Source organism: Oryctolagus cuniculus, chromosome 13, assembly GCF_964237555.1.
Source record: "Oryctolagus cuniculus chromosome 13, mOryCun1.1, whole genome shotgun sequence".
Lineage (NCBI taxonomy): Eukaryota > Metazoa > Chordata > Mammalia > Lagomorpha > Leporidae > Oryctolagus > Oryctolagus cuniculus.
Window position 1 is genome coordinate 70,032,697 of NC_091444.1, and position 25,197 is coordinate 70,057,893.

The 25,197-nt window shown below is 42.3% G+C and overlaps 1 protein-coding gene and 1 long non-coding RNA gene across 3 annotated transcripts in view; one reads left to right on the forward strand and one right to left on the reverse strand.

The window, feature by feature from the left end:
• The first annotated feature begins 318 nt into the window (after positions 1 to 318).
• Positions 319 to 25,197, forward strand: part of CCDC3 (coiled-coil domain containing 3) — a 120,388-nt gene continuing 95,509 nt past the window's right edge. The window contains exons 1-2 of one of the 2 annotated variants that reach the window (XM_002717565.5): positions 319 to 911; positions 3,699 to 3,873. In XM_002717565.5, the coding sequence (XP_002717611.1) occupies positions 538 to 911; positions 3,699 to 3,873 (549 nt within the window). In that variant the 5' untranslated portion in view covers positions 319 to 537. Of the gene's footprint in view, positions 912 to 3,311; positions 3,410 to 3,698; positions 3,874 to 25,197 lie in introns of those variants that run through there. The other variant, XM_051821549.2, reaches the window with a different exon arrangement.
• Positions 3,755 to 25,197, reverse strand: part of LOC103350900 (uncharacterized) — a 36,451-nt gene continuing 15,008 nt past the window's right edge. The window contains exons 2-3 of the long non-coding RNA XR_007909999.2: positions 5,850 to 6,638; positions 3,755 to 3,887 (exon numbers count right to left, since the gene is read on the reverse strand). This is a non-coding gene — a long non-coding RNA (uncharacterized lncRNA). The remainder of the gene's footprint in view (positions 3,888 to 5,849; positions 6,639 to 25,197) is intronic.

The window sequence follows — 25,197 nt, forward strand, 5'->3', positions numbered from 1 at the left end:
CGCAGTTAGCCCTCCGAGAAGTTAAAATCAGATTTCATTTATATGTATATGGGCTCTAAATTAACTACATAGAAAATGTAAAAACTTGAGCAGAGAACTCATGCAAACGAACAGCAATTACTTCGAGGATGCTCAGCGTTTGGAACGAGGCTTGATGCGGGGCAAGCTCTGACCCAGGTCGTGCAGGGGCCCTAAAAAGGGGCTGCCCCGCCCGCGCCTCCACGCTCGAGCCGGGCCAGCTCTCAGCGCGCTCGGGTCCCCGCCCCAGTCCGCGGCCCGAGCGGCCGCCCCGCGCGGATCCGCCCCCTCCGGAGTGGCGGGGGCAGGGCCGGAGGCGGGCGCCCGGCCCGGCGCCGCGACCCTTTTAAAGCGTGGCGGGCGAGGCCGGGCATGGTGAAGCCGGCGGCAGAGCCAGCGGCGCGCCGAGCTTGCGGGCGCGGCGCTAGCAGCCTTGAGCTCCCAGGGCTGTCCTCTGCGGGCCTCTCCCGCGCCCCGCGGGGCCCCGCCATGCGCCCGGGCTAGCGCGCCGCCGCCGGCATGCTGCGCCCGCTGCTGCTCGCCGCGCTCTGCCTGGCCGGCCGCCCGGCGCCCGCCCGCGCCTGCCAGTTGCCCTCCGAGTGGAGACCCCTGAGCGAGGGCTGCCGCGCCGAGCTGGCCGAGACCATCGTGTATGCCAAGGTGCTGGCGCTGCACCCTGAGGTGCCCGGCCTCTACAACTACCTGCCCTGGCAGTACCACGCTGGCCAGGGCGGGCTCTTCTACTCGGCTGAGGTGGAGATGCTGTGCGATCAGGCGTGGGGCAGCATGCTGGAGGTGCCCGCCGGCTCCAGGCTCAACCTCAGCGGCCTGGGCTACTTCTCGTGCCACTCCCACACCGTGGTCCAGGACTATTCCTACTTCTTCTTCCTCAGGTGAGCCCCGCGCCCCGTGCCACCTGGCAGGTGCGCGTGTCCCCATGTCGCCGGTACTGGAGCCGATGGGGACGCCCGCAGAGTCCATTCCCAACTTGGACGTGCCTTGGGCAGCCCCCTCTGTTTCAAAGGCAGGCGTGGTTCCCTGACCTGGGGCACACAGGGGAGTTTTGGGCAAAAGCCTCTCTCGGGTGTTTTCCTGTAACCCATTTGCCTCATCTTTTAAAAATTGGTTTCAGTGAAAACAGACTGAGATAGTGAGGAAAGCTGGTTTTTTTTTTTTTTTTTTTTTTTTTTTTTTTTTTTTTTTTTTTTTATCATTCGAGAGGCAGAGTGCCAGGGAGAAAAAAAGGGGAGAGCTCTCATCTTTGGTCCACTCCCTAAATGCCCACAGTGGCCCTGGGCTAGGCTAGGAGCTCAATCCAGGTTGCCCACATGAGTCACAAGACCCCAGTCACTTGAGCCACCAAGGGTTCGAATCAGCAGGAAGCTGGGGTCAGGAGCCAGAGCGAGGTATAGAATCCACCTATTCCAATGTAAGATGCCCGTTTGCTCCACACTTAGCCAAAACACCCGCCTCTTTGCTGATTTTTGAGCTAGTTTACTTTGTCAAGAGCCTTCTTAGCTTCACCTGCATGAAGTGAGAAACAAGATTGATTAGAAACACTAATTGCTGTGAAGTACCTGGTGCATGGTAGCCTCTTAACAAGTACCTACTCTCATCTCCCACCCGTTTCATTGCCAAGATGGGAATGATTTGGAATGCAGTCTGGCTGGCCTCTTGTTTTACTATCTCCTCTCAGCTGCCAGGTCATTGAAAATAGCAAGGGTTGTGGGGGACCTTCTGGGAGTGCGACCCCTGCTCACAGTGTCTGTTCAAAGAGTCAAGAAGGGAATCCGGCAGAATGTCCTCTCTGATTGTAGGCTTCTGGAATCTTGTAAAGTCTCATGAAAGTTGGCTTGTGATCAAGATAGAATTCATCTGCATCAGAATACAATCAGTTCTTATAGACTATTGAATTAGGAAGTTTGAAATAGTAAACGGCAGGTGCAACCCTGAATTCATTAGTTGCCTCCCCCATTGTGATACAGAACTGAGAGAAACATCAAAATGCAATTGAACCCATACATGGAGGTGATAAGTGAGTTTATTCATAACCATCGCAGTCTTCCCAGTCCTTGAGTAGCACTTAGGATATTTGCCATGACTCTGACCCGGGTCTGCAGATTCACTTGTCGCTCATCCTGCTCTGAGAAAGAAAACAATTCCACAGAGGGGCATTCGTAAGCTCCCGAGACCTGGGTTTTCCATACTGCGGGCAGACTATCTAAGTTTAGGATACACATCCTGCTTTGTGTTGGCTTGAGTGGTTTCACGAGATGAGGTTGAACTCTTCTTCACAAAAAAAAAAAAAAAAAAAAAAAGGCCAGTTTCTAAATAAAGTCAGCAAGAACTTAGGGAGTGCGCTTCTTGAAGGCAAAGAACTCTGAGTTTTGACGTTTTTATTTAGAATGAAAACTGAGAACTTGGCTCGAAACTATTTAACAACAAACTTTGTTTTCCAAGGGGAGAAATAAAAAACAGGAGGGTTTGAACAGACTCTGTTATTGTTGCTTTTAATCATTACTACTTTTGTCCATTGGTTCTGTGGTGGTCAGCTGGTTCCTCCGTCTCTTGCTCTAATTGAGTTACAAAAAGCTCGGGCAGAGACACAAAGTGAAACAGTAGCCTGACAGGTTTCCCTTTCCCAGTGCTTGTCTTGCTCTGAAGTGTGCTAACAACTGCACACAAATCATTCTTCCTTTGTTATTCTGGGACTCAGTGAGAGGAGAACAGACTGTGGTCTGTGTGTGTGTGTGTGTGTGTGTGTGTGTGTGTTTGGGGGTGGGGAATGGGGTGTGAATCCACCTCCTAGCCTCCTTTACCTTGTCATCCTGACTTCCTCATCTTTCTGACCAGCTAGGCTAGGCTCTGTAACAATGCTGTCTAATGTTAAAGCTGCACACACTCTTTGGAGCAAAAGTGATTTACAAGTAGTTCCCCTTTATTCACTCCAAGACCAACGGATGCCTGAAACCGCAGATAGTACCAAACTTTGTAGATAGTATTTTATTCCTCTAAATGCATGCCATGATAAACTTTAATTTCTAAATTAGGAATAGTCAGAGATTAACTACCATAACTCACAACAAAATGGGAGAATGACAACTTGATATTGCAAAATTTATTTAAAACCTTTATATCTGGAATGGCTGACCACAGGTAGCAGAAACCAGGGAAAGCAAAACCATAGGTAAGAGATGATACTGTACTTGCTTAGGTCTTCTAGTGCCATCCTTAGAACAGCACCAGGACAGTACTGAGGTGTAAAGTTAAGAAATTTGTTTCCTGTCTTACAGAAAAAGCGGCAACAGCAGGACTTGAACCCAGGCCCTAAGACTGACTGGCTTTTTCCTCACCAGGAAGCAAAGAACACTATATATAAGAAGGAAGGCAGGTGGGGAACTTGGGAAACACAGATGAGTTAGCAGGCATAGGTGCATATGCCTTCTCCCTTCCCCTGCCCAGACTTGCCTTTTTATAAACCTGGAGGATAGCATTGCATCATAGCATGAAGCAGGGAAACAGAGGTAGTGGTAACTGGAGTGTCCCCTCCAGTGAGAGCGTGTGAGACGTGGTGGGGAGGTTGGCAAGGCTGGCACAGTCCTCTAGTACTCTTGATTGAAGCCAGATCCTCCCTGGCTGTCCGGTCTAAGTCTCTGTTACTTTTCTCTCCCCCTCTTCAGGATGGATGAAAACTATAACCTCTTGCCGCATGGAGTCAATTTCCAAGATGCCATCTTTCCCGACACTCAAGAGAACAGAAGAATGTTTTCCAGCCTCTTCCAGTTTTCAAACTGTTCGCAAGGGCAGCAGCTGGTGACTTTTTCGAGCGACTGGGAGATCCAGGAGGACAGTCGGGTAAGAACTGAGCACTAGGGAAAACAATAGCAGGGGTACATCGTGTGTGTATCTTGTGACCAAAGGAGTTGGGCATACTTGTCTGAAGACTATTATCAATCCCAGCCTGCCTTCCTCCTTCACTCCCTCCCAGCTGTTAGAAAGGATGGACCGCATGCTTTGGAGCCCCAAGGCTCTGCTGTTTGATAAGGGATTCTTAACAAAGGTGGGATGAGATTAGCACAGTTGTGCCTCGATTTCTTCTTCGGCAAAATGGAGACAATACTGGCGTGTATCATGGGGCTCGTACAATATAATTTGAGAATGTGAAGAATGAATGTGTATTAATGGCTTGTTACAGTGCTCGAAAGATGTCTAATATGTGTGAGTAAGTCATTATCATTGTCATCGAGAACATGGAGCTCTAAGGGCTTGTCTTGGAGTGGGGGAAAGCCATCAAAAATAACTATCATAGCTGGCACTTCTATGATTCCTAGTTATGGTTGTTAAGATACGGTGTATAGCATGGCCAGTGTACCTATGGACTGCAAGGGTCAGGGTTCTTTTGAGTCTGAAAATATAAAAGGGTCTTTCAGTCTGAGTTGGACACCAGAGTCGCAGGCAACTTTTTGAGGATTGTCACTTTCCCAAAGCTATGGCACTGCCCTAACCAAGTTGGAATGATGGTAGGGCCGGGTCAGCCCAGGTCTGTGAGGCAGTGACCTGTTTTTTCCCACTCCCCATTGAAGGCATTTTTTAGGGCAATGCAACAGATTGCTGGAGGAGGTTCTGTTATAGGCATCACATAAGGAGGTTTTTTGTGGATTAATGTATGTGTTAGGCAATGCTCTTCTTTGTATCCACAGGCGAAGAGTCTGAAGGAAGTATCTTCCCCCTGTCTAGGCCTAGAGTACTGCCTTGTTCTTTCCAACTTTGTTGTCTCCTGTCCAGGGCTCCCTGGCACCCAAATGCCTTCTCTATACTTGAGGTCCAAAGCTGGCTGTGTGGTGGAGAGAGTTGTCTGACAAAAGGAACTCATTTATTCTTCTTAGTTAAGAGGTGCCTTCCTCTTCTTTAGCTCTGTGCTATGGACAATAATCTGAACTTTTCTAAATCCTCCTCCACACTTTGCTGGAATTTTCTGAATGCGTGGCCTCTATTTTGATCCCAATATGATTCCAAGCACCTGTTCCCCCCCACCCCTTTTCTTAATCCTTACTGTTGCCCGCCCCTAGTTAAAATGGGTGCGCCAAGACTAAGCCTGGGTAACCTCAAGCCTGAGCCACACCTCCATATCGCAAATGCAGCTTTCTAGATGTGGCCCTTGGGTTTTCTGTTAGACGGGAGCTAAGCTTCTGAGACTAGACCCTTGATAACAGATTGATGTCAAGAGATCAGATATTATTCTAAAAATACTTCAGTAGCTTAGCTCTGAAACACTTGAGCTGCATAACTTACAAGTCCTATGGTCACATAATGAAGCTATTAACATATTCTGGGAATTAGGTTTTCCATCCTTTTTGGGGGAAAAAATAGAACAATAAGACCATGGAGAATAGTTTCAGTGTGAAGGCAGACCTATTTTTGTTGATCAGATGTTGATCTTGGGGAGAATTTCTTTTCCTTTTCCTTTGATTCTTCCTGACCTTCTAGATAACAAAGTGTGGGAGAGCTACATACTTGGAGGGAGAGTCAGAATTCGAAGCAAGGAAAATCGTGGCTACAGAGTGCTAAACTGCTGTGAGCAGAATTCAGAAGCTGGGCCTGAGCTCCATTTTTATCTCACCCACTTTGAAAGGGATCACATCAGGGCTACATGAAATTAGCCTACTAGTTGCATATTTGACCTGAGAGCAAAATGAAATCCCAAGAATTTCGTGACCCTGCTTGGAATATTTTTGCATGCTCTGAAGTAATTGAAACAGATGTGAATTGATGATCTGTGAGTTAGATGAAGAATTGACAACTTCCTCTTCCAAAAAAAAAAAAAAACTTACCTGTGGGAAAGTAAGCATCAAAGGGTCGATTCTCCCCAGGATTAATTTATCATAAGCATCCCATTTTCCTCCAGCTTTAGGAGGGATCAGAATTCCTAGTCATGTCAAGTTTTTAGTCTATGAGGAATAAGGGTTAGGAGACTTGCTAATGAGAACACACTCGCCCTTGGCATGTGCTGAGTAGCATTGAGTGGCTCAGGACTTCACACACACGCCTTGGTGGAGTTGCACACCGGGTCTTAGATGACAGGTCCCACAGGTGTGTTAGCGAGCTCCTAGGCTTCCCATCATTGGTGCTGGTACCCCCTGAACTGTCCCTCAGCCGGAGTGGTGGACCCACATCGCAGCTACAAAGATGGATTTTGTTGTTGCTTACTGATAGCTCTTGCCTTCTCTGTCTTGGGGGATCATATGACTCTGGGACTCTCAAGTTGATGTGGAGGTGAAGAATCAAACAGGAGGAAAATCTTATGTGAGCAAAGGTTTGCAATGTACCCCTCAGAGTGATGTTCATCTCAGTTGTGGGGAGAAAAATCCTTCCCCTCACTGGTGCCTTTCCAGCGCCTCTGCATTTCAAATATCTCGCCCACACCTTAGTCAATAGAAACACGATCTTGCTTTCAAAAGTTGCCAAGAAGTTAGCAGTGTCACTGAGTGCTCAGCGCCTCTCTGGTTTGGTGTCATGGTGTTAATGGGACTTGGGATGTCCCTGGCACGCTGTTAAATGCTTCCTGGCAGGATTCTGTCCACACCAGCCAAGGACATTCTTCCTTCCTCTTCTGTCTCCTGCTGGGTAAGTGTAACAGTCAAAACAGAAGTTGGAGTCATTTCTCTCTGTGCCAGTACTGTCCCCTAGGACCAAGACCTACACTGACTCATACTTAACATCAGTCTGTCACAAAACGTCATGGGATTGAAATGAAATCTAGGAGGTTCTTGCTGCCATCACTTTGTCTTTGCCCTTTCTGGAGTGGAGAAGGATGACAGGGGCAGGGGTGGGTGGGTGGTGTTGTGTCTTCCTCTGAGCCACCGTGGAAGCAATGTCAACCTTGACTTGAGATCGAGGGTTGGCTCTGCCATTTCCAGGGGGAGAACCTGTCGGGTCCCTTCGTTCTCACAACTTGAGTCCCATTGTCTTTGAAATTGGAAGTGGTGGTAAGGACCTAACTAGGGTTTACATTTTGAAAGCACTTTGTAAACTGTACAGAACAATAGCAAGGCTTATTACTGTAAATTGACTATTAGTTTTTTTAAAAATGACATTTAAAATATTTAAAGTGTCCTACCACCTCCCGGGGAGTCCTCAGACATCACGTGGCAGTGTATGGGCATCAGTGGTGATGTGGACATGTGTTGAAAAGGATAGACTTGGGGGTAGTCATCATGCATATTATGTGGTTTTTTTTGAAGATTTATATATTTATTTGAAAGAGTGACAGAAGAGAGAGGATGGAGGAACAGAGAGAGAGTTCTTCCATCTGCTGACTTACTTTCCAAATGACCACAGGGGTTGGGACTGGGCCAGGCTGAAGCCAGAAGCCAGGAACTCTGTCCTGGTCTCCTGCCTGGATGTCAGGGGCCCAATCTTTTGGGCTGTCTTCCACTGCTTTTGTAGGCCATTAGCAGGGAGTGGATTGAAAGCAGAGCAGCCTGGATTCGATCTGATAACGGGATGCCTAGGATGCCTGCTTTTAAGCTTAACTCACTGTACCACAATGCTGGCCCCACTCATCTCTTTTGTTCCACAGAATGTACCAGTTTTGTGTAGGGAGCCCTTGACAAATGTTTATGGAGTTATTGTAAGCATAGAATGCACTCACATGGCTCCCAATTTTGAAAGTAAAAACTGTAGCCAGTGGAGTTTCTCTCCTCCCCCTGACACCATGCACCATTTCTCACTCATATTTTTTTTTATTTGCATGTATTTCATAAATACAACATTAGGATCATAGTAATTTTTCCCACGGTACTTGCCCTCCCCTCCAATCTCCTACCCCCACTTCCTCTTCTCTCCTGTTCCCTGTCTTGTTTTTTACTATGATCTATTTTCATTTAGTTTTATATGCAGAGGGTTAACTCTATGCTAGGTAAAGAGGTTAGCCCTTTGTATGAGAGAGAAAAAGAAAAAAAGAAAAGAAAAACAAGCAAAAAAAAAAAAATCAAAAATCCTCTTCCTCAACAGTCCAGACAAGTGCTGTTCAAAGTTACTGCATCTCAAAGTAATTTCCCTTTTTTGACTTTTTTTTCTTCCTTCCTTCCCCCTTCTTTCCTTATAGAGACTTAATACATCATTCTTGGGTTCTTCTTTAAAGATAATTTTTTTTGCGAGCTCTTAGACATAACTGTAACTATAACTTATGAGGCATGAGAATATCCTCTGCTTAAAACACCGAAAGAAAATAACTCTTTGGGAACACTTGTTACTATTTTTTTAACTTTTATTTAATGAATATAAATTTCCAAAGTACATCTTATGGATTACAATGGCTTTCCCCCTCCATAACTTCCCTCCCACCCACAACCCTCCCCTTTCCAACTCTCTCTCCCCTTCCATTCACATCAAGATTCATTTTCAATTCTCTTTATATACAAAGATCAGTTTAGCATATATTAAGTAAAGATTTCAACAGTTTGCACCCACATAGAAACACAAAGTGAAAAATAGTGTTTGAGTACTAGTTATAGCATTAAATCACAATGTACAGCACATTAGGGACAGAGATCCTACATGAGGAGTAAGTGCACAGTGACTCCTGTTGTTGACTTCACAAATTGACACTCTTGTTTATGGCATCAGTAATCACCCTAGGCTCTTGTCATGAGTTGCCAAGGCTATGGAAGCCTTTTGAGTTCACCGACTCTGATCATATTTAGACAAGGTCTTAGTCAAAGTGGAAGTTCTCTCCTCCCTTCAGAGAAAGGTACCTCCTTCTTTGATGGCCTGTTCTTTCCACTGGGATCTCACTCGCAGAGATCTTTCATTTAGGTCTTTTTTTTTTTTTTGACAGAGTGTCTTGGCTTTCCACGCCTGAATTACTCTCATGGGCTTTTCAGCCAGATCCGCATGCCTTAAGGGCTGATTCTGAGGCCATAGTGCTGTTTAGGACATCCGCCATTCTATGAGTCTGCTGTGTATCCCGCTCCCCATGTTGGATCGTTCTCTCCCTTTTTTATTCTGTCAGTTAGTATTTTCAGACACTAGTCTTGTTTATGTGATCCTTTGACTCTTAGTCCTATCATTATGATCAATTGTGAACAGAAATTGATCACTGGGACTAGTGAGATGGCATTGGTACATGCCACCTTGATGGGATTGAATTGGAATCCCCTGGTATGTTTCTAACTCTACCGTTTGGGGCAAGTCAGCTTGAGCATGTCCCAAATTGTACATCTCTTCCCTCTCTTATTCCCACTCTTATATTTAACAGGGATCATTTTTTTCAGTTAAGTATCAACACTTAAGAATAACTCTGTATTAATTACAGAATTCAACCAAAAGTATTAAGTAGAACAAACAAAAAAAATACTAGAAGGGATAAAGTATTAAGTTGTACATCAACAGTCAGGGCAAGGGCTGATCAAGTCACCATTTCTCATAGTGTCCATTTCAGTTCAAAAGGTTTCCTTTTTTGGTGCTCAGTTAGTTGTCACTGATTAGGGAGAACATATGATATTTGTCCCTTTGGGACTGGCTTATTTCACTCAGCATGATGTTATCCAGATTCCTCCATTTTGTTGCAAATGACCGGATTTCATTGTTTTTTACTGCTGTATAGTATTCTAAAGAGTACATATCCCATAATTTCTTTATCCAGTCTACTGTAGATGGGCATTTAGGTTGATTCCAGGTCTTAGCTATTGCGAATTGAGCTGCAAAACATTAAGGTGTAGACCGCTTTTTTATTTGCCAATTTAAATTCCTTTGGGTAAATTCCAAGGAGTGGGATGGCTCCGTTGAATGGTAGGGTTATAATCAGGGTTCTGAGGAATCTCCAGACTGACTTCCATAGTGGCTTGACCAGTTTACATTCCCACCAACCTTGGATTAGTGTCCCTTTTTCCCCACATCCTCACCAGCATCTATTGTTGGTAGATTTCTGAATGTGAGCCATTCTCACCGGGGTGATGTGAAACCTCATTGTGGTTTTGATTTGCATTTCCCTGATTGCTAGTGATCCCGAACATTCTTTCATGTGCCTGTTGGCCATTTGGATTTCCTCTTTTGAAAAATGTCTATTGAGGTCCTTGGCCCATCTCTTAAGTAGGTTGTTTGTTTTGTTGTTGTGGAGTTTCTTGATCTCTTTATAGATTCTGGTTATTAATCCTTTATCTGTAGCATAGTTTGCAAATATTTTTTCTCATTCTGTCAGTTGCCTCTTCATTCACCCATTTCTTTTGCAGTACAGAAACTTCTCAATTTGATGCAATCCCAATAGTTAATTTTGGCTTTGACTGCCTGCATCTCTAGGGTCTTTTCCAGAAATTCTTTGCCTGTGCCAATATCTTGCAGGGTTTCTCCAATGTTCTCTAATAATTTGATGGAGTCGGGTCATATTTGAGTGAATTTTTGTGTAAGGTAGGGGTCTTGCTTCATGCTTCTGCACGTGGAGATCCAGTTTTCCCAGTGCAATTTATTGATTAGACTGTCCTTGCTCCAGGAATTGGTTTTAGATCCTTGATCAAATATAAGTTGGCTGTAGATGTTTGGGTCGATTCCTGGTGTTTCTATTCTGTTCCATTGGTATAGCCATATGTTTCTGTACCAGTACCATGCTGTTTTGATTACAACTGCCCTGTAGTATGTCCTGAAATCTGGTATTGTGATGCCTCTGGCTTTGTTTTTGTGGTACAAAATTGCTTTAGCTATTCAAGGTCTCCTGTGTCTGCATATGAATTTCAGCATCATTTTCTCCAGATCTGTGAAGAATGTCTTTGGTATCTTGATTGGTATTGCATTGAATCTATAAATTGCTTTTGGGAGAATGGACATTTTGATGATGTTGATTCTTCCAATCCATGAGCATGGAAGATTTTTCCATTTTTTGGTATCCTCTTCTATTTCTTTCCTTAAGATTTTGTAATTTTCATCGTAGAGATCTTTAACGTCCTTGGTTAAGTTTATTCCAAGGTATTTGATTGTTTTTGTAGCTATTGTGAATGGGATTGATCTTAGCAGTTATTTCTCAGCAGTGGCACTGCCTGTGTATACAAAGGCTGTTGATTTTTGTGCATTGATTTTATATCCTGCTACTTTGACAAACTCTACTATGAGTTCCAAATAGTCTCTTAGTAGAGTTCTTAGGATCCTCTAAAGAATCATATCACCTGCAAGATGGATAGTTTGACTTCTTCCTTCCCAATTTGTATGCCTTTAATTTCTTTTTCTTGCCTGATGGCTCTGGCTAAGACTTCCAGAACTATGTTGAATAGCAGTGGTGAGAGTGGGCATCCCTGTCTGGTACTAGATCTCAGTGGAAATGCTTCCAACTTTTCCCCATTCAATAGGATGCTGGCCATGGGTTTTTCATAAATTGCTTTGATTGTATTGAGGAATGTTCCTTCCATACCCAGTTTGCTTAGAGTTTTCATCATGAAAGGGTGTTGAATTTTATTGAATGCTTTCTCTGCATCTATTGAGGTAATCATATGGTTTTTCTTCTGCAGTTTGTTGATGTGGTGTATCACATTGATTGATTTGCGAATATTGAACCATCCCTGCATACCAGGGATAAATCCCACTTGGTCTGGGTGGATGATTTTTCTGATGTGTTATTGTATTCTATTGGTGAGAATTTTATTGAGGATTTTTGTGTCTATGTTCATCAGGGATATTGGTCTGTAATTTTCTTTCAATGCTGCATCTTTTTTCGGCTTAGGGATTAAGATGATGCTGGCTTCATAGAAAGAATTTGGGATGATTCCATCTTTTTCGATTGTTCTGTATAGTTTGAGAAGAAATGGAGTTAGTTCTTCTTTAAATGTCTGGTAGAATTCAGCAGTGAATCCATCTGGTCCTGGGCTTTTCTTTGTTGGGAGGGCCTATATTACTGTTTCAATTTCTGTTTCAGTTATGGGTCTATTTAGGTTTTCTATGTCTTCATGGTTCAATTTAGGTAGATTGCATGTGTCCAGGAATCTATCCATTTCTGATAGATTTTCCTGTTTGCTGGCATACAAGTCCTTGTAGTAATTTCTGATGATTCTTTTTATTTCTGTGGTGTCTGTTGTTACATTTCCTTTTTTCTCTGATTTTATTGATTTGGGTCTTTTCTCTCCTTTTTTTAGTTGAGCCAATGATGTGTCAATTTTATTCATTTTTTTCAAAAAACCATCTCTTCGCTTGGCTGACTTTTTTATAATGTTTTTTGGATTCAATCCTGTTGATTTCTTCTCTGATTTTAATTATTTATATTCTCCTACTAGATTTGTGTCTGGTTTGCTGCAGTTGTTCTAGATCCTTGAGATACACTGAAAGCACACTTATTTGGTGCCTTTCCAATTTCCTGATGTAGGCACCTATTGCTATAAACTTTCCTCTCTTTTTTTTTAATTTAACAATTTTTTTTAACTTTTATTTAATGAATATAAATTTCCAAAGTACATCTTATGGATTACAATGGCTTCCCTCCCTCCATAACTTCCCTCCCACCCACAACCCTCCCCTTTCCAACTCTCTCTCCCCTTCCATTCACATCAAGATTCATTTTCAATTCTCTTTATATACAAAGATCAGTTTAGCATATATTAAGTAAAGATTTCAACAGTTTGCACCCACATAGAAACACAAAGTGAAAAATAGTGTTTGAGCCTTTGTATACACAGACAATGCCATGGCTGAGGAAGAACTTCTAAGATCAATCCCATTCACAATAGCTACAAAAACAATCAAATACCTTGGAATAAACTTAACCAAGGACGTTAAAGATCTCTACGATGAAAATTACAAAACCTTAAAGAAAGAAATAGAAGAGGATACCAAGAAATGGAAAAATCTTCCATGCTCATGGATTGGAAGAATCAATATCATCAAAATGTCCATTCTCCCAAAAGTAATTTATAAATTCAATGCAATACCAATCAAGATACCGAAGACCTTCTTCTCAGATCTGGAAAAATTGGTGCTGAAATTTAGATGGAGGCACAAGAGACCTCGAATAGCTAAAGCAATCTTGTACAACAAAAACAAAGCCGGAGGCATCACAATACCAGATTTCAGGACATACTACAGGGCAGTTGTAATCAAAACAGCATGGTACTGGTACAGAAACAGATGGATAGACCAATGGAACAGAATTGAAATACCAGAAATCAACCCAAACATCTACAGCCAACTTATATTCGATCAAGGATCTAAAACTAATTCCTGGAGCAAGGACAGTCTATTCAATAAATGGTGCTGGGAAAACTGGATCTCCACGTGCAGAATCATGAAGCAAGACCCCTACCTTACACCTTACACAAAAATCCACTCAACATGGATTAAAGACCTAAATCTACGACCTGACACCATCAAGTTACTAGAGAACATTGGAGAAACCCTTCAAGATATTGGCACAGGCAAAGAGTTTCTGGAAAAGACCCGGGAGGCACAGGCAGTCAAAGCCAAAATTAACTATTGGGATTGCATCAAATTGAGAAGTTTCTGTACTGCAAAAGAAACAGTCAGGAGAGTGAAGAGACAACCGACAGAATGGGAAAAAATATTTGCAAACTATGCAACAGATAAAGGGTTAATAACCAGAATCTACAAGGAGATCAAGAAACTCCACAAAAACAAAACCAACAACCCAATTAGGAGATGGGCCAAGGACCTCAATAGACATTTTTCAAAAGAGGAAATCCAAATGGCCAACAGGCACATGAAAAAATGTTCAAGGTCATTAGCAATCAGGGAAATGCAAATCAAAACCACATTGAGGTTCCACCTCACCCCGGTGAGAATGGCTCACATTCAGAAATCCACCAACAACAGATGCTGGCGAGGATGTGGGGAAAAAGGGACACTAACCCACTGTTGGTGGGAATGTAAACTGGTCAAGCCACTATGGAAGTCAGTCTGGAGATTCCTCAGAAACCTGAATATAGCACTACAGTTCGACCCAGCCATCCCACTCCTTGGAATCTACCCAAAGGAATTTAAATTGGCAAACAAAAAAGCGGTCTGCAGCCTAATGTTTATTGCAGCTCAATTCACAATAGCTAAGACCTGGAACCAACCTAAATGCCCATCAACGGTAGACTGGATAAAGAAATTATGGGATATGTACTCTTTAGAATACTATACCGCAGTAAGAAACAACGAAATCCAGTCATTTGCAACAAAATGGAGGAATCTGGAACACATCATGCTGAGTGAAATAAGCCAGTCCCAAAGGGACAAATACCATATGTTCTCCCTGATTGGTGACAACTGACTGAACACCAAAAAGGAAACCTGTTGAAGTGGAATGGACACTATGGGAAACGGTGACTTGATCAGCATAGCCCTGACTGTTAATGAACAACTTAATACATTATCCCTCTTAGTAGTTTTTTTGTCTGTTCTACTTAATATGACTGGTTTAATTCTGTAATTAATACACAGTTATTCTTAAGTGTTGAAATTTAACTGAAATGTGATCCCTGTTAAACACAAGAGTAGGAATAAGAGAGGGAAGAGATGTATAATTTGGGACATGCTCAAGCTGACTTGCCCCAAATGGTAGAGTTAGAAACATACCAGGGTACTCCAATTTAATCCCATCAAGGTGGCATGTACCAATGCCATCTCACTAGTCCAAGTGATCAATTTCAGTTCACAATTGATCATAATGAAAGGACTAAGAGTCAAAGGGAGCACATAAGCAAGTCTAGTACCTGCTAACACTAACTGATAGAATAAATAAAGGGGAGAGTGATCCAACATGGGAAGTGAGATACTCAGCAGGCTCATAGAATGGCAGATGTCCTAAATAGCACTCTGGCCTCAGAATCAGCCCTAAAGGCATTCCGATCTGGCTGAAAAGCCCATGAGAGTATTTCAGGCATGGAAAGCCAAGACACTCTGGCAAAAGATCTCTGTGAGTGAGATCTCAGTGGAAAGAACAGGTCTTCAAAGAAGGAGGTACCTTTCTCTGAAGGGAGGAGAGAACCTCCACTTTGACTATGACCTTGTCGAAACAAGATAAGAATCGGAGAACTCAGAGGGCTTCCATAGCCTTGGAAACTCATGACTGGAGCATAGGGAGATTACTGATGCCATAGACAGGAGTGTCAATTGGTAAAGTCAACAACAGGAGTCACTGTGCACTTACTCCTCATGTAGGATCTCTGTCCTTAATGTGCTGTGCATTGAAATTTAATGCTATAACGAGTACTCAAACAGTATATTTCACTTTGTGTTTCTATGGGGGTGCAAACTGTTGAAATCTTTACTTAATGCATACTAAACTGATCCTCTGTAAAAAAAAAAAAAAAAAAAAAAAAAAGAAATTATCAACTCCCAACTTGACTCTCACTGGGATTAAACATGACAATAGGTCTGATCTGATTTCATCATCGTTAAAAAAAAATCATCTATTATTTTTCACTTTATGTTTCTGTGTGGGAGCAAACTGTTGAAATCCTTACTTAATGTATACTAAGCTGATCTTCTGTATATTAAGATAATCGAAAATGAATCTTGATGTGAATGGAAGGGGAGAGGGAGTGGGAAAGGGGAGGGTTGTGGGTGGGAGGGACGGTATGGGGGGGAAGCCATTGTAACCCATGAGTCGTACTTTGGAAACTTATATTCATTAAATAATTAAATAAAAAAAATGAAAAAAAATAGTGTTTGAGTACTAGTTATAGCATTAAATCACAATGTACAGCACATTAGGGACAGAGATCCTACATGAGGAGTAAGTGCACAGTGACTCCTGTTGTTGACTTCACAAATTGACACTCTTGTTTATGGCCTCAGTAATCACCCTAGGCTCTTGTCATGAGCTGCCAAGGCTATGGAAGCCTCCTGAGTTCACTGACTCTGATCATATTTAGACAAGGCCATGGTCAAAGTGGAAGTTCTCTCCTCCCTTCAGAGAAAGGTACCTCCTTCTTTGATGACCCATTCTTTCCACTGGGATCTCACTCGCAGAGATCTTTCACTTAGGTTTTTTTTTTCCCCCAGAGTGTCTTGGCTTTCCATGCCTGAAATACTCTCATGGGCTTTTCCGCCGGATCCGCATGCCTTAAGGGCTGATTCTGAGGCCATAGTGCTGTTTAGGACATCCGCCATTCTATGAGTCTGCTGTGTATCCCGCTCCCCATGTTGGATCGTTCTCTCCCTTTTTTATTCTATCAGTTAGTATTTTCAGACACTAGTCTTGTTTATGTGATCCTTTGACTCTTAGTCCTATCATTATGATCAATTGTGAACAGAAATTGATCACTGGGACTAGTGAGATGGCATTGGTACATGCCACCTTGATGGGATTGAATTGGAATACCCTGGTATGTTTCTAACTCTACCGTTTGAGGTAAGTCAGCTTGAGCATGTCCCAAATTGTACATCTCTTCCCTCTCTTATTCCCATTCTTATATTGAACAGCAATCACTTTTCAGTTAAGTATCAACACTTGAGAATAACTGTGTATTGCTTACAGTATTCAACCAAAAGTATTAAGTAGAACAAACAAAAAAAATACTAGAAGGGATGAAGTATTAAGTTGTTCATCAACAGTCAGGGCAAGGGCTGATCAAGTCACCATTTCTCATAGTGTCCATTTCAGTTCAAAAGGTTTCCTTTTTGGTGCTCAGTTATTTGTCACTGATCAGGGAGAACATATGGTATTTGTCCCTTTGATACTGTCTTATTTCACTCAGCATAATGCTTTCCAAATTCCTAACAGGGATCACTTTTCAGTTAAAATTTAAACACCTAAGAATAATTGTGTGTTAATTACAGAGTTCAACCAATAGTACTAGAACAAAAAAATACTAACATGGCTAAAGTATTACATTGTACATCAACAGTCAGCACAAGAGCTGATGAAGTCACTGTTTCTCATAGTGTCCATTTTACTTCAACAGGTTTCCCCTTTGTTGCTCAGTTGGGTTTTTTAATAGTATCCTGTAGATTCCCGACATTATTTTCTAGATTTCTAATTTCCTCTTCTTTTCTTTGGTTTGACTGTATGCCTTCCTGTGCTCTGTCTTCTAAGTCCGATATTCTCTCTTCTTCACTCATTCTGTTGTTAAGGCTCTCTAATGTGTTTGTCATTTGATCTATTCAGTTCTTCATTTCATTATGAATTCTTGTCACTATCACAGTTTCATGTTCTACTAGTTGCTTCGTTTCATTGTGATTCCTCCTGAATATTTCATTTTCGCGAGAGATTTTCTATCCTGTCCAGTAAGGATTTCTGTAGTTCAAGAATTTGTTTTTGAGAACTTCTTAATGTTCTTATCAATTTTTGGAGATCCACTTCTTGCATTTCTTCTATAATCTTGAATCTTGAATCTATAATCTTGAATCTTCTTCATAATCTTGAATTGGGGTGTCTTTATCATTTGGGGGCATCATAGCATCTTCCTTGTTCTTGTTACCTCAGTTTCTGCATTTGTTTGGCATTGTGGAGATAGTCTTTGGTTTCTTTGCTAAGGTGTTTTTTCTCGTTATACTGTGACTCTAGATTAAGTGAACTGTCTGCTTTTGATGTGTCCTTAGAGGCTGTGATGGGTGTGGCTCTGTTTGGTTCTTCAGGGTTAAGGGTGTGCCAAAGGTGACTCACCAGGTTGTTCTCGCTCACGCTCTCTCTCTCTCTCTCTTTTTTTGTTGACTCAGAAGGGAAGTAATTCTGCACAGCTGAGTGGAATTGAGGGTAGTTGATGTATGAAATCTGGCCCCTGTGTCTGCTCTACCCCAAGGACCACACAAAGGGTCTATGCAGCCCTCAGTGTGGTCTCAAATTTCTCAGCAGTCTCTCACCAGGTTGCCAAGGTTACTGAGTTTGTGTACTCAGTGAGTTCTCTCACCCACCCTTAGATTTTCAGTCTCAGTTTGTTAGCTCCACACTTTCACTAGGTTCTAACCTCCAGTTATTTCTCCCCACCAGTCAGGTTTTTCTGCTTGGCTGATGGTTAGCGCTGCTTAAGTATGTCCAAAATGGTGCCTGCTCTTTGTCTTGCTCAGTTTTGTAGGTGCATGGAGAGAGAGGCTAGTGTCCGTGCCGGTTCCCCTTATTGATTTTTTTTTTTTCTCTCCTCCAGTCAGCCTGGTGAACTTCTCCCAGCGGGGCTTCAGGCCTTGTTCCCTGTAGGCTCTTTCTGCCTTTTCCTGCCAATGACTCAGGTTACTGAGGTTTTTGTCTCCCCTCCCCTTCCAGTGCTTTCGCGCAGACTCCACAGCTCGGCTTCCACGGCTGGGATTCCACGCCGTGGGCATCCTTGCTCTCCCCGTAGGTCCTCTGTGTCACATCCACTAGATCCAGAAGAGTTTCTTCTGTAATTTTTTCCTGAGCCTTTTCCTGAGACTACAGTAACTCCACTTTTATTAAGCTATCTTTTATTAAGCTGTCAGCGCATGCCCTCACTATTCTGCCATCTTGGCTCCTCCCCCGGGAACACTTGTTACTATTAAGTCTCATAATCCAACTCTCTGGGGACAGAGATCCTGCATGGGAAGTTAGTGCACGGTGACTCTTATTGCTTATTTAACAATTAACACTCTTAATGTATGATGTCAGTGATCACCCGAGACTCTTTTTTATAGTTTTTATTTAATGAATGCATTTTCCATAGATACAACTTTAGGAATATAGTGGTTCATTCCCCCTACCTCCCTGCCCCAAATCCCATCCCACCTCCCTCTCCCATCTCCTTCATTATGGTTCATTTTTAGTTTGACTTTATCACCCCAGACTCTTGACATAAGCTATCTAGGCTATGGAAGCTTTTTGGATCTACAACTCAGCAGAGCCATAAGCAAAGTGGAAGTTCTCTCCTCACTTCAGAGCAAAGTGTATCCTCCTTTGTGGCCGCTGCTTTCCATCGGGGTCTTGCCCACAGAGATCCTTCTTGTGGGACATTTTATTGCCACAGTGTTCTGGCTTTCTATGCCTGAAATGCTCCCCTGGGCTTTTCAGCCAGACCAGAATGCCTAAGGGGCATATTCTGGGGTCAGTCTCACCCTTAAAACAAGTAGCTGCTGTTAAGTTTCTTGTATAAATCTTTATTGAGTGCTTTTATACCACCAAAAATCCAGACGTAAATCATTTGTCATTCTCTTTTACATAAATGGTAGCACACTATGCACTTGGTACCGTATGTTGCTTCATTCACAGATAGAGCTAGAAGAAGATATTTTTTATTTTTTCAGAGAATGACTTATTCAAAAGACAGAGTGACATGGAGCAGGAGGGAGAGGGATCTTCCATCTACTGGTTGACTCCCCAAGTGCCTACAACAGCTAGGGTGGAGCCAGGTCAAAGCCAGGAACATGGAACTCCATTGGGGTTTCCCATGTGGATGGCAGAGATCCAAGTACTTGACTATCATCCCTTCCTGTCCCCCAGGGTGTTCATTAGTGGGACACTGGAGTTGGAAATAGAATGGGGATGAACCCAGGTTCTCTGATACAGGATGCCGGTATCCCAAGCAGCATTTTAACCACTGTTCCAAAAGATAGCCCTTACAAGGAAAGAGGGTAGGTTCAAGTGTCTCAGTCTCATGATGCATTTTTTTTTTTTTTTGCTTTTTTTCGCTTGGCACAGTGCACTTGAGATTCCTCCATGCTATGTCAATAGCTCACTTCTTTTTATTGCCGAGAAGTGTCCCACCACATGCTGCGTCAATTTCACTTGCCACTCACTGTTTAGGGGATGTTTAGGTCCTTTCCAGTGCACAGGAACAGGCTTATGCATGAACATAAACCATCATCTCTCTTGGGTAAATGCTCAGGAAGAGATCACTGGATTACATGGGAAATGCCTGTGTCAGTATATAAGAAAGTTCCAAACAGTTTTTGAGACTGGGATACTATTTTGTATTGCATCAGCAATGTCTGAAGGTTCTAGTTGCTCTACATTCTCATCAGTACTTGGTGTTGTCAGTTTTTAAAACAGTTAAGGATGCATGCTTGTCTAGTGGTTAAGAGGGCTGTGGCCCATATCAGTTAGCTTGGATTTGGTGTCCAGCTCTGACTCCCAACTGCAGCTTTGTGATAATGCAGATCCCGGGAAGCAATGGGGATGCCTCAAGTAATTGGTTTCCTGCCACTGGTGTGAGAGACCTGGATTGTGCTCCTGGCTGCCAGCATTCGCATCAGGCATTGTAGTTATCTGGGGAGTGAACCAGCAGAATGGAGTTCTTTCTGTCTCTCTGCTTCCCTGCATCTTAAGGAAATACATCTGTATTTTTGTTTCAAAAGTAAACATTGTAATGTGTGCCATGGCATCACGTTATCACTTAACATAGATTTCCCTGATCACTGATGGTGTGGAGCACATTGTTAGGTGCCTGTTTGGCATCCATGTGTGTTCTTTGGGCAAAGTGTCTATTCAAATCTTTTGCCCATTTTTAAACTGAGTTTTTTGTTTTCTTTGTATATTTTAGGTAAAAGTCCGATGTCAGGCATATGCTTCTCAAGTATTTTCTCCCAATCTATGACTTGTCCTTTTCATTTCCTTGTTGATTGGCCTGTGTCTTTCACATAGCAAACGTTTTTAGTTTTTATGTTCTGATTTAGCAGTTTTTTTCTTTTGTTGATGATGCTTTTGGTGTTGTATCTAAGAACTTGTTCCCAGCTTTATACTCTCAGGACAGATTCTATTTTTATTTATTTGAAGATTTATTTATTTGAAAGAGAGAGGAAGACACACAAACACAGAATGTGAGTGAGTGATTTTCATATGCTGGTTCATTCCCCAAATATCCACAACAACCAGGCTGGAGCCAGGAGCCAGGAGCCAGGAACTGGCTCCCCTCTGGGTGACAGGGGCACAGTTCTTGGGCCATCTTCTATTGATTTCCCAGGGACATTGGCATGAAGCCTGGAGCACCAGGACTCAAACTAACACATCAATATTGGATGCTGCATTGCCAGCAGTGGCTTGACCCACTGTATCACAGTGCTGGTGCCCAATTCTACTTTTTTAAAAATTTGAGATGCAGACATATTCTTTCTGCTGGTTCATTCCCTAAATGCTTAAGTGATGGGGGCTGGGCTGGGTGCAGAACCAAGAGCTAGGAACTTGACTCATGTCTACCATGTGAGTTGTGGGAACCCAATTACTTGAGCCATCACTACTGCCTTCCGGGGTCTGCAGTGGTAGGAAGCTGGAGTCAGGAGCCAGAATTGTGAATTGAATCCAGGATTCTAATGTGAGATATGAGTGTCTTTACCACTCAGCTAAATGCCTGTACCAGAAATCATAATTTGAAATACTTCTGAATTTAATGGGCTAATTTTTTGATTTTTATGTCTATTTCCATAAGGAGTGTTGGTCTGTAGTTTCCTTTTCTTAGAATCAGGAACAGAGTTTGAGGGTAATGTAGGCCTTGGAAAATGTATTGGCAGTTGCTTCTTCCTCTTTGGTGTTCTGGATGAGATTGTGCAGAATGGGAATTAGGTTTTTATTAAGTGCTTGTGTAGATGTCTGCTAGTACTGCCCTTACACAGGACCACGGATGGGGCAGCTTAAACAACAGAAATGGATTTTCTAGCAGCTGTGGAGGTTGGAAGGTCAAGATCAATGTTCCAGCAGGGTAGGCTGCTTCTGAGGTTTCATTCTTTGCCCATGGCTGCCTTCTCGCTCCCTCTTCATGTGATCTTCCTCTCTGTGTGTGATTGTACCCTACTCTCCTTATTTTGGAGGGACACCAATTCAATTGTATTAGAACTGGCCCTAAGGATCTTGTATTACAGTCACATTCTGAGTCACTGAGAGTTAGCAAATGAATTTAGGGGGTTGGTGTGGGGGTGGGGTGCCACATTTCTGACCATAATTTCTGGTAGATTTCATAAGCTAATAACCTAGGCCAAGAGTTTGCTTTGTTTGGGAGGTCTTTACTAATTCAGTTTCTTTAGTAGACTTATTCTGGTAATCTCTTTGAGCAGCCTGAGCTACCATGGCAGTGCAGAGTTGAGAGTGGGCTGGCTGAGCCCCTTTTCTAGGTTTCTGAATAGAATAAGGGATTTCCCCTGGATTTTTGGCTGAGTAGGTCCATGATTCAGGTTCCCATTGCCCCAACTTCGTAACTTTTCAGGGTTCAGGTGCTTGTTTTTTGTATCACATGCAGAAGTTCTAGTTCTAGGGAGTCATAGACTATGGTCAGCTTTCTGCTGGAAGTTATGGTTTCCATCCTGACTTATGGTCAAGTTGGTATAGAGCATACATCATGGAGGAAAAAACACAAACAATATTTACTTTATCTTCTGATAATCAAAAGCAAATAGGAATGAGAGGGAGGGAGGAACTTAGTTTCACAAATGAGATTTGAGCCCCAAAGCAGTCAAGAAAATCAGAACTTGGGCTATCCAGAACCTCCATAATTAACCCTGGAACAATTTGATTGAAAGAGAGTTCCTGCAAGTGGGCTGAGGTGGTCAGGCCTGACAGGTCATTTGGTAAACAAAAGTGCTTATCTCTTAGGGATGTGGGAGTATAGCTTTCTGTTCGAGTGTGTCAGCACCTGTGAAGTTTCCCCTTTTCTTGATGTTTTCTTCTTTGCTTCTGTACCAAAATTCAAAAAATGTCATTTCTTAAAAAGTTCATTGCACATGCAGAAGTATGAAGTAAGACCTCTATGTTACACCTTACACAATAATCAACTCAAAATAGATCAAGGTCTAAATCTATGATGTGTGATACCATCAAGTTACTCAAAGAAAAGATTGGGGAAATTCTGCAAGACACTGGGTGTAGGCAAAGACTTCTTGGAAAAGACCCCAGAAGCATAGGCCATAAAGTCAAAAATAGACAAATGGTAAGACATCAAGCTAAGAAGCTTCTGCACTGCAAAGAAAACACTCAAGAAAATGGAGAGGCAACCAACAGAATGGGAGAAAATATTTGCAAACTGTGCAGCTGATGAAGGATTAATATTCAGGATCTATAAAAAGCTCAAGAACCTCAACAACAACAAAACCATACAATGAAGAGGTGGGCAAAGGACATGAACAGGCAGTTTTCAAAGAAAGAACTACAAATGGCCAACAGACATATGAAAAGATGCTCAGGATCACTTAGCCATCAGGGAAATGCAAATAAAAACCACCATGAGTTATCACCTCACCCCAGTTGGAATGGCTATCATCCAAAAATAAAACAGCAAAATCCCAGCAAGAATGTGGTGGTAGAGGGGAAGGTACCTGATCTGTTGTTGGGAATGTAAACTCTTACAACCATTATGGAAGACAGTATGGTGACTTCTCAGAAACTGGAAAATCTGTATGAGCCAATCATCCAACTCCTGGAAATTGACCCAAACAAAAGGAAATGAGTATATGAAAAAGGTATTTGTACCCCCGTGTTTATTGCAGCTGAATTCACAAAAGCTAAAATATGGAATCAACCCAGATGTCCATTAACTGATGATTGAATAAAGAAAATGTGTGTATATACACTATGGATTACTATTTAGCCATAACAAAGACTCAAGTCCTGTCTTTTACAGCAAAATAGATGCAACTGGAAACCATTATGCTTAGTGAAATAAACTGACACACTCGAACAGAAAGCTATACTCCCACATAAGATATTTATTTATGTTTTCTGATATATGGTAGTTAATTTAGAATACCAAAAATAAATAGGAATGAAATGGTCATTTTTGGATATGATTGTCATTTTTTAGACCTCGTTGATACTCAGCGCAACTGTGGTGTTTCTACTTTTTACTTGTTGAATATTATGACTAGTGACAAATTAAGCCTGTGAGAATAGATTAAAATAAAGACTTTGTAAAAACTGATGACAGAAGAGGGAGGGAGGGAGTTGGGGAGAAACAGGGGAATGAGGGAAGTTTAGTTGTTGTCTTGGAACTTTACCTGTGGAATGCTTAAAATCTGTTCTCTTTATATTAATGAAATGTTTAAAAGTTAATTGCAATGTTGAATCTGAAACATTTCCTATGAACTTTTAGTATTCTTGCATGAAAATCCATTGGTCTATCTTGTACTTAAATTTTTGTAAACTTTTATTTGAGAGAGGGAGAAAGAGAAAGTGAGCTCCCCACTGCTGGTTCACTTCTCAAATGCCCATAAAGGCTGGAGCTAAGCCAGGCTGAATTTGGGCCAGGAACTCAACCCAGGTCTTCCACATAGGTGGCAGGACCCCAATTACCTGAACCATCACTGTTAACACCCAGGGTCTGCATTAGCAGGAACTCGGAGTCAGAGGCTGGAGCCGGGTTCTCTGATAGGAGATACAGGCCTGTCTTAACCACTAGGCCAAACACTTACCCCTTATCCTTGTACTTGGAATTGGCCATTTGGAAAATATTAATTCACTTCATTCTACAGATCTTTCAAATATGACATTTGATTCTAAAATATATAAAAAATTCTATTTGTGAAGTATTGGGAACCTGTCACACTCAGAGTGGCAACTTTCCTAAAATTCTAATTTTTGCTTGAAATCTCAAATTATATCACAGGACACAAAGAATGTCAGTTGTTTGCTTTGAAGTGACAGTCTTACTTGATTTCTTTTTGAAGAAAATGTCTATCAAAAACTCAAATCTGAATAAATGTAGCTTGTCTGTCATTCATTCTTTGAAAGTAGAAATTGTGCCTGGTGAAGAAAGCCACTGGTTTGACTTGGACCTCAGTCATGTGAGTATGTGTCCTTGAGATGACCATTGTCCTTTGTGCATTCCATTGCTTCCTGGAGTATTAAAAACATGTACCCAGAAGTCAGGATTTAATAAGATTAATAACTTTTACTGCTTCAATAAGTACATTGTTAAGCTCTCGGTGTTTTCCTGCCAGCCCACAGCACTGAGGAATATGATGACCACTAATTTAATTCAATACCCTTGCCTTGATTGGCACCACAGGGCCAGAAGTTTTAAACCACCATGGCTGTGGCACCAGTAGTGCCTGTGCCAACACAGTGAAACATAGCATCTTCGTATTATTCTGAAAATAGTTTTCATCTCATGGACTACCTGAGCTGGTCCCAGAGCCCCCTAGGAATTGCAGACTTGGAGAACTGCTGCCCTGGACTGACTTAGAGTAGTATAGGAGTGTTGACTGAGCCACACTTTTTTTTAAAAGATTTATTTAGTTATTTGATAAGGCAGAGTTACAAAGAGACAGAGGTAGAAAGAGAGGTCTTCCATCTGATGGTTCACCCCCCCAGATGGCTGCAAAGGCTGGAGCTGT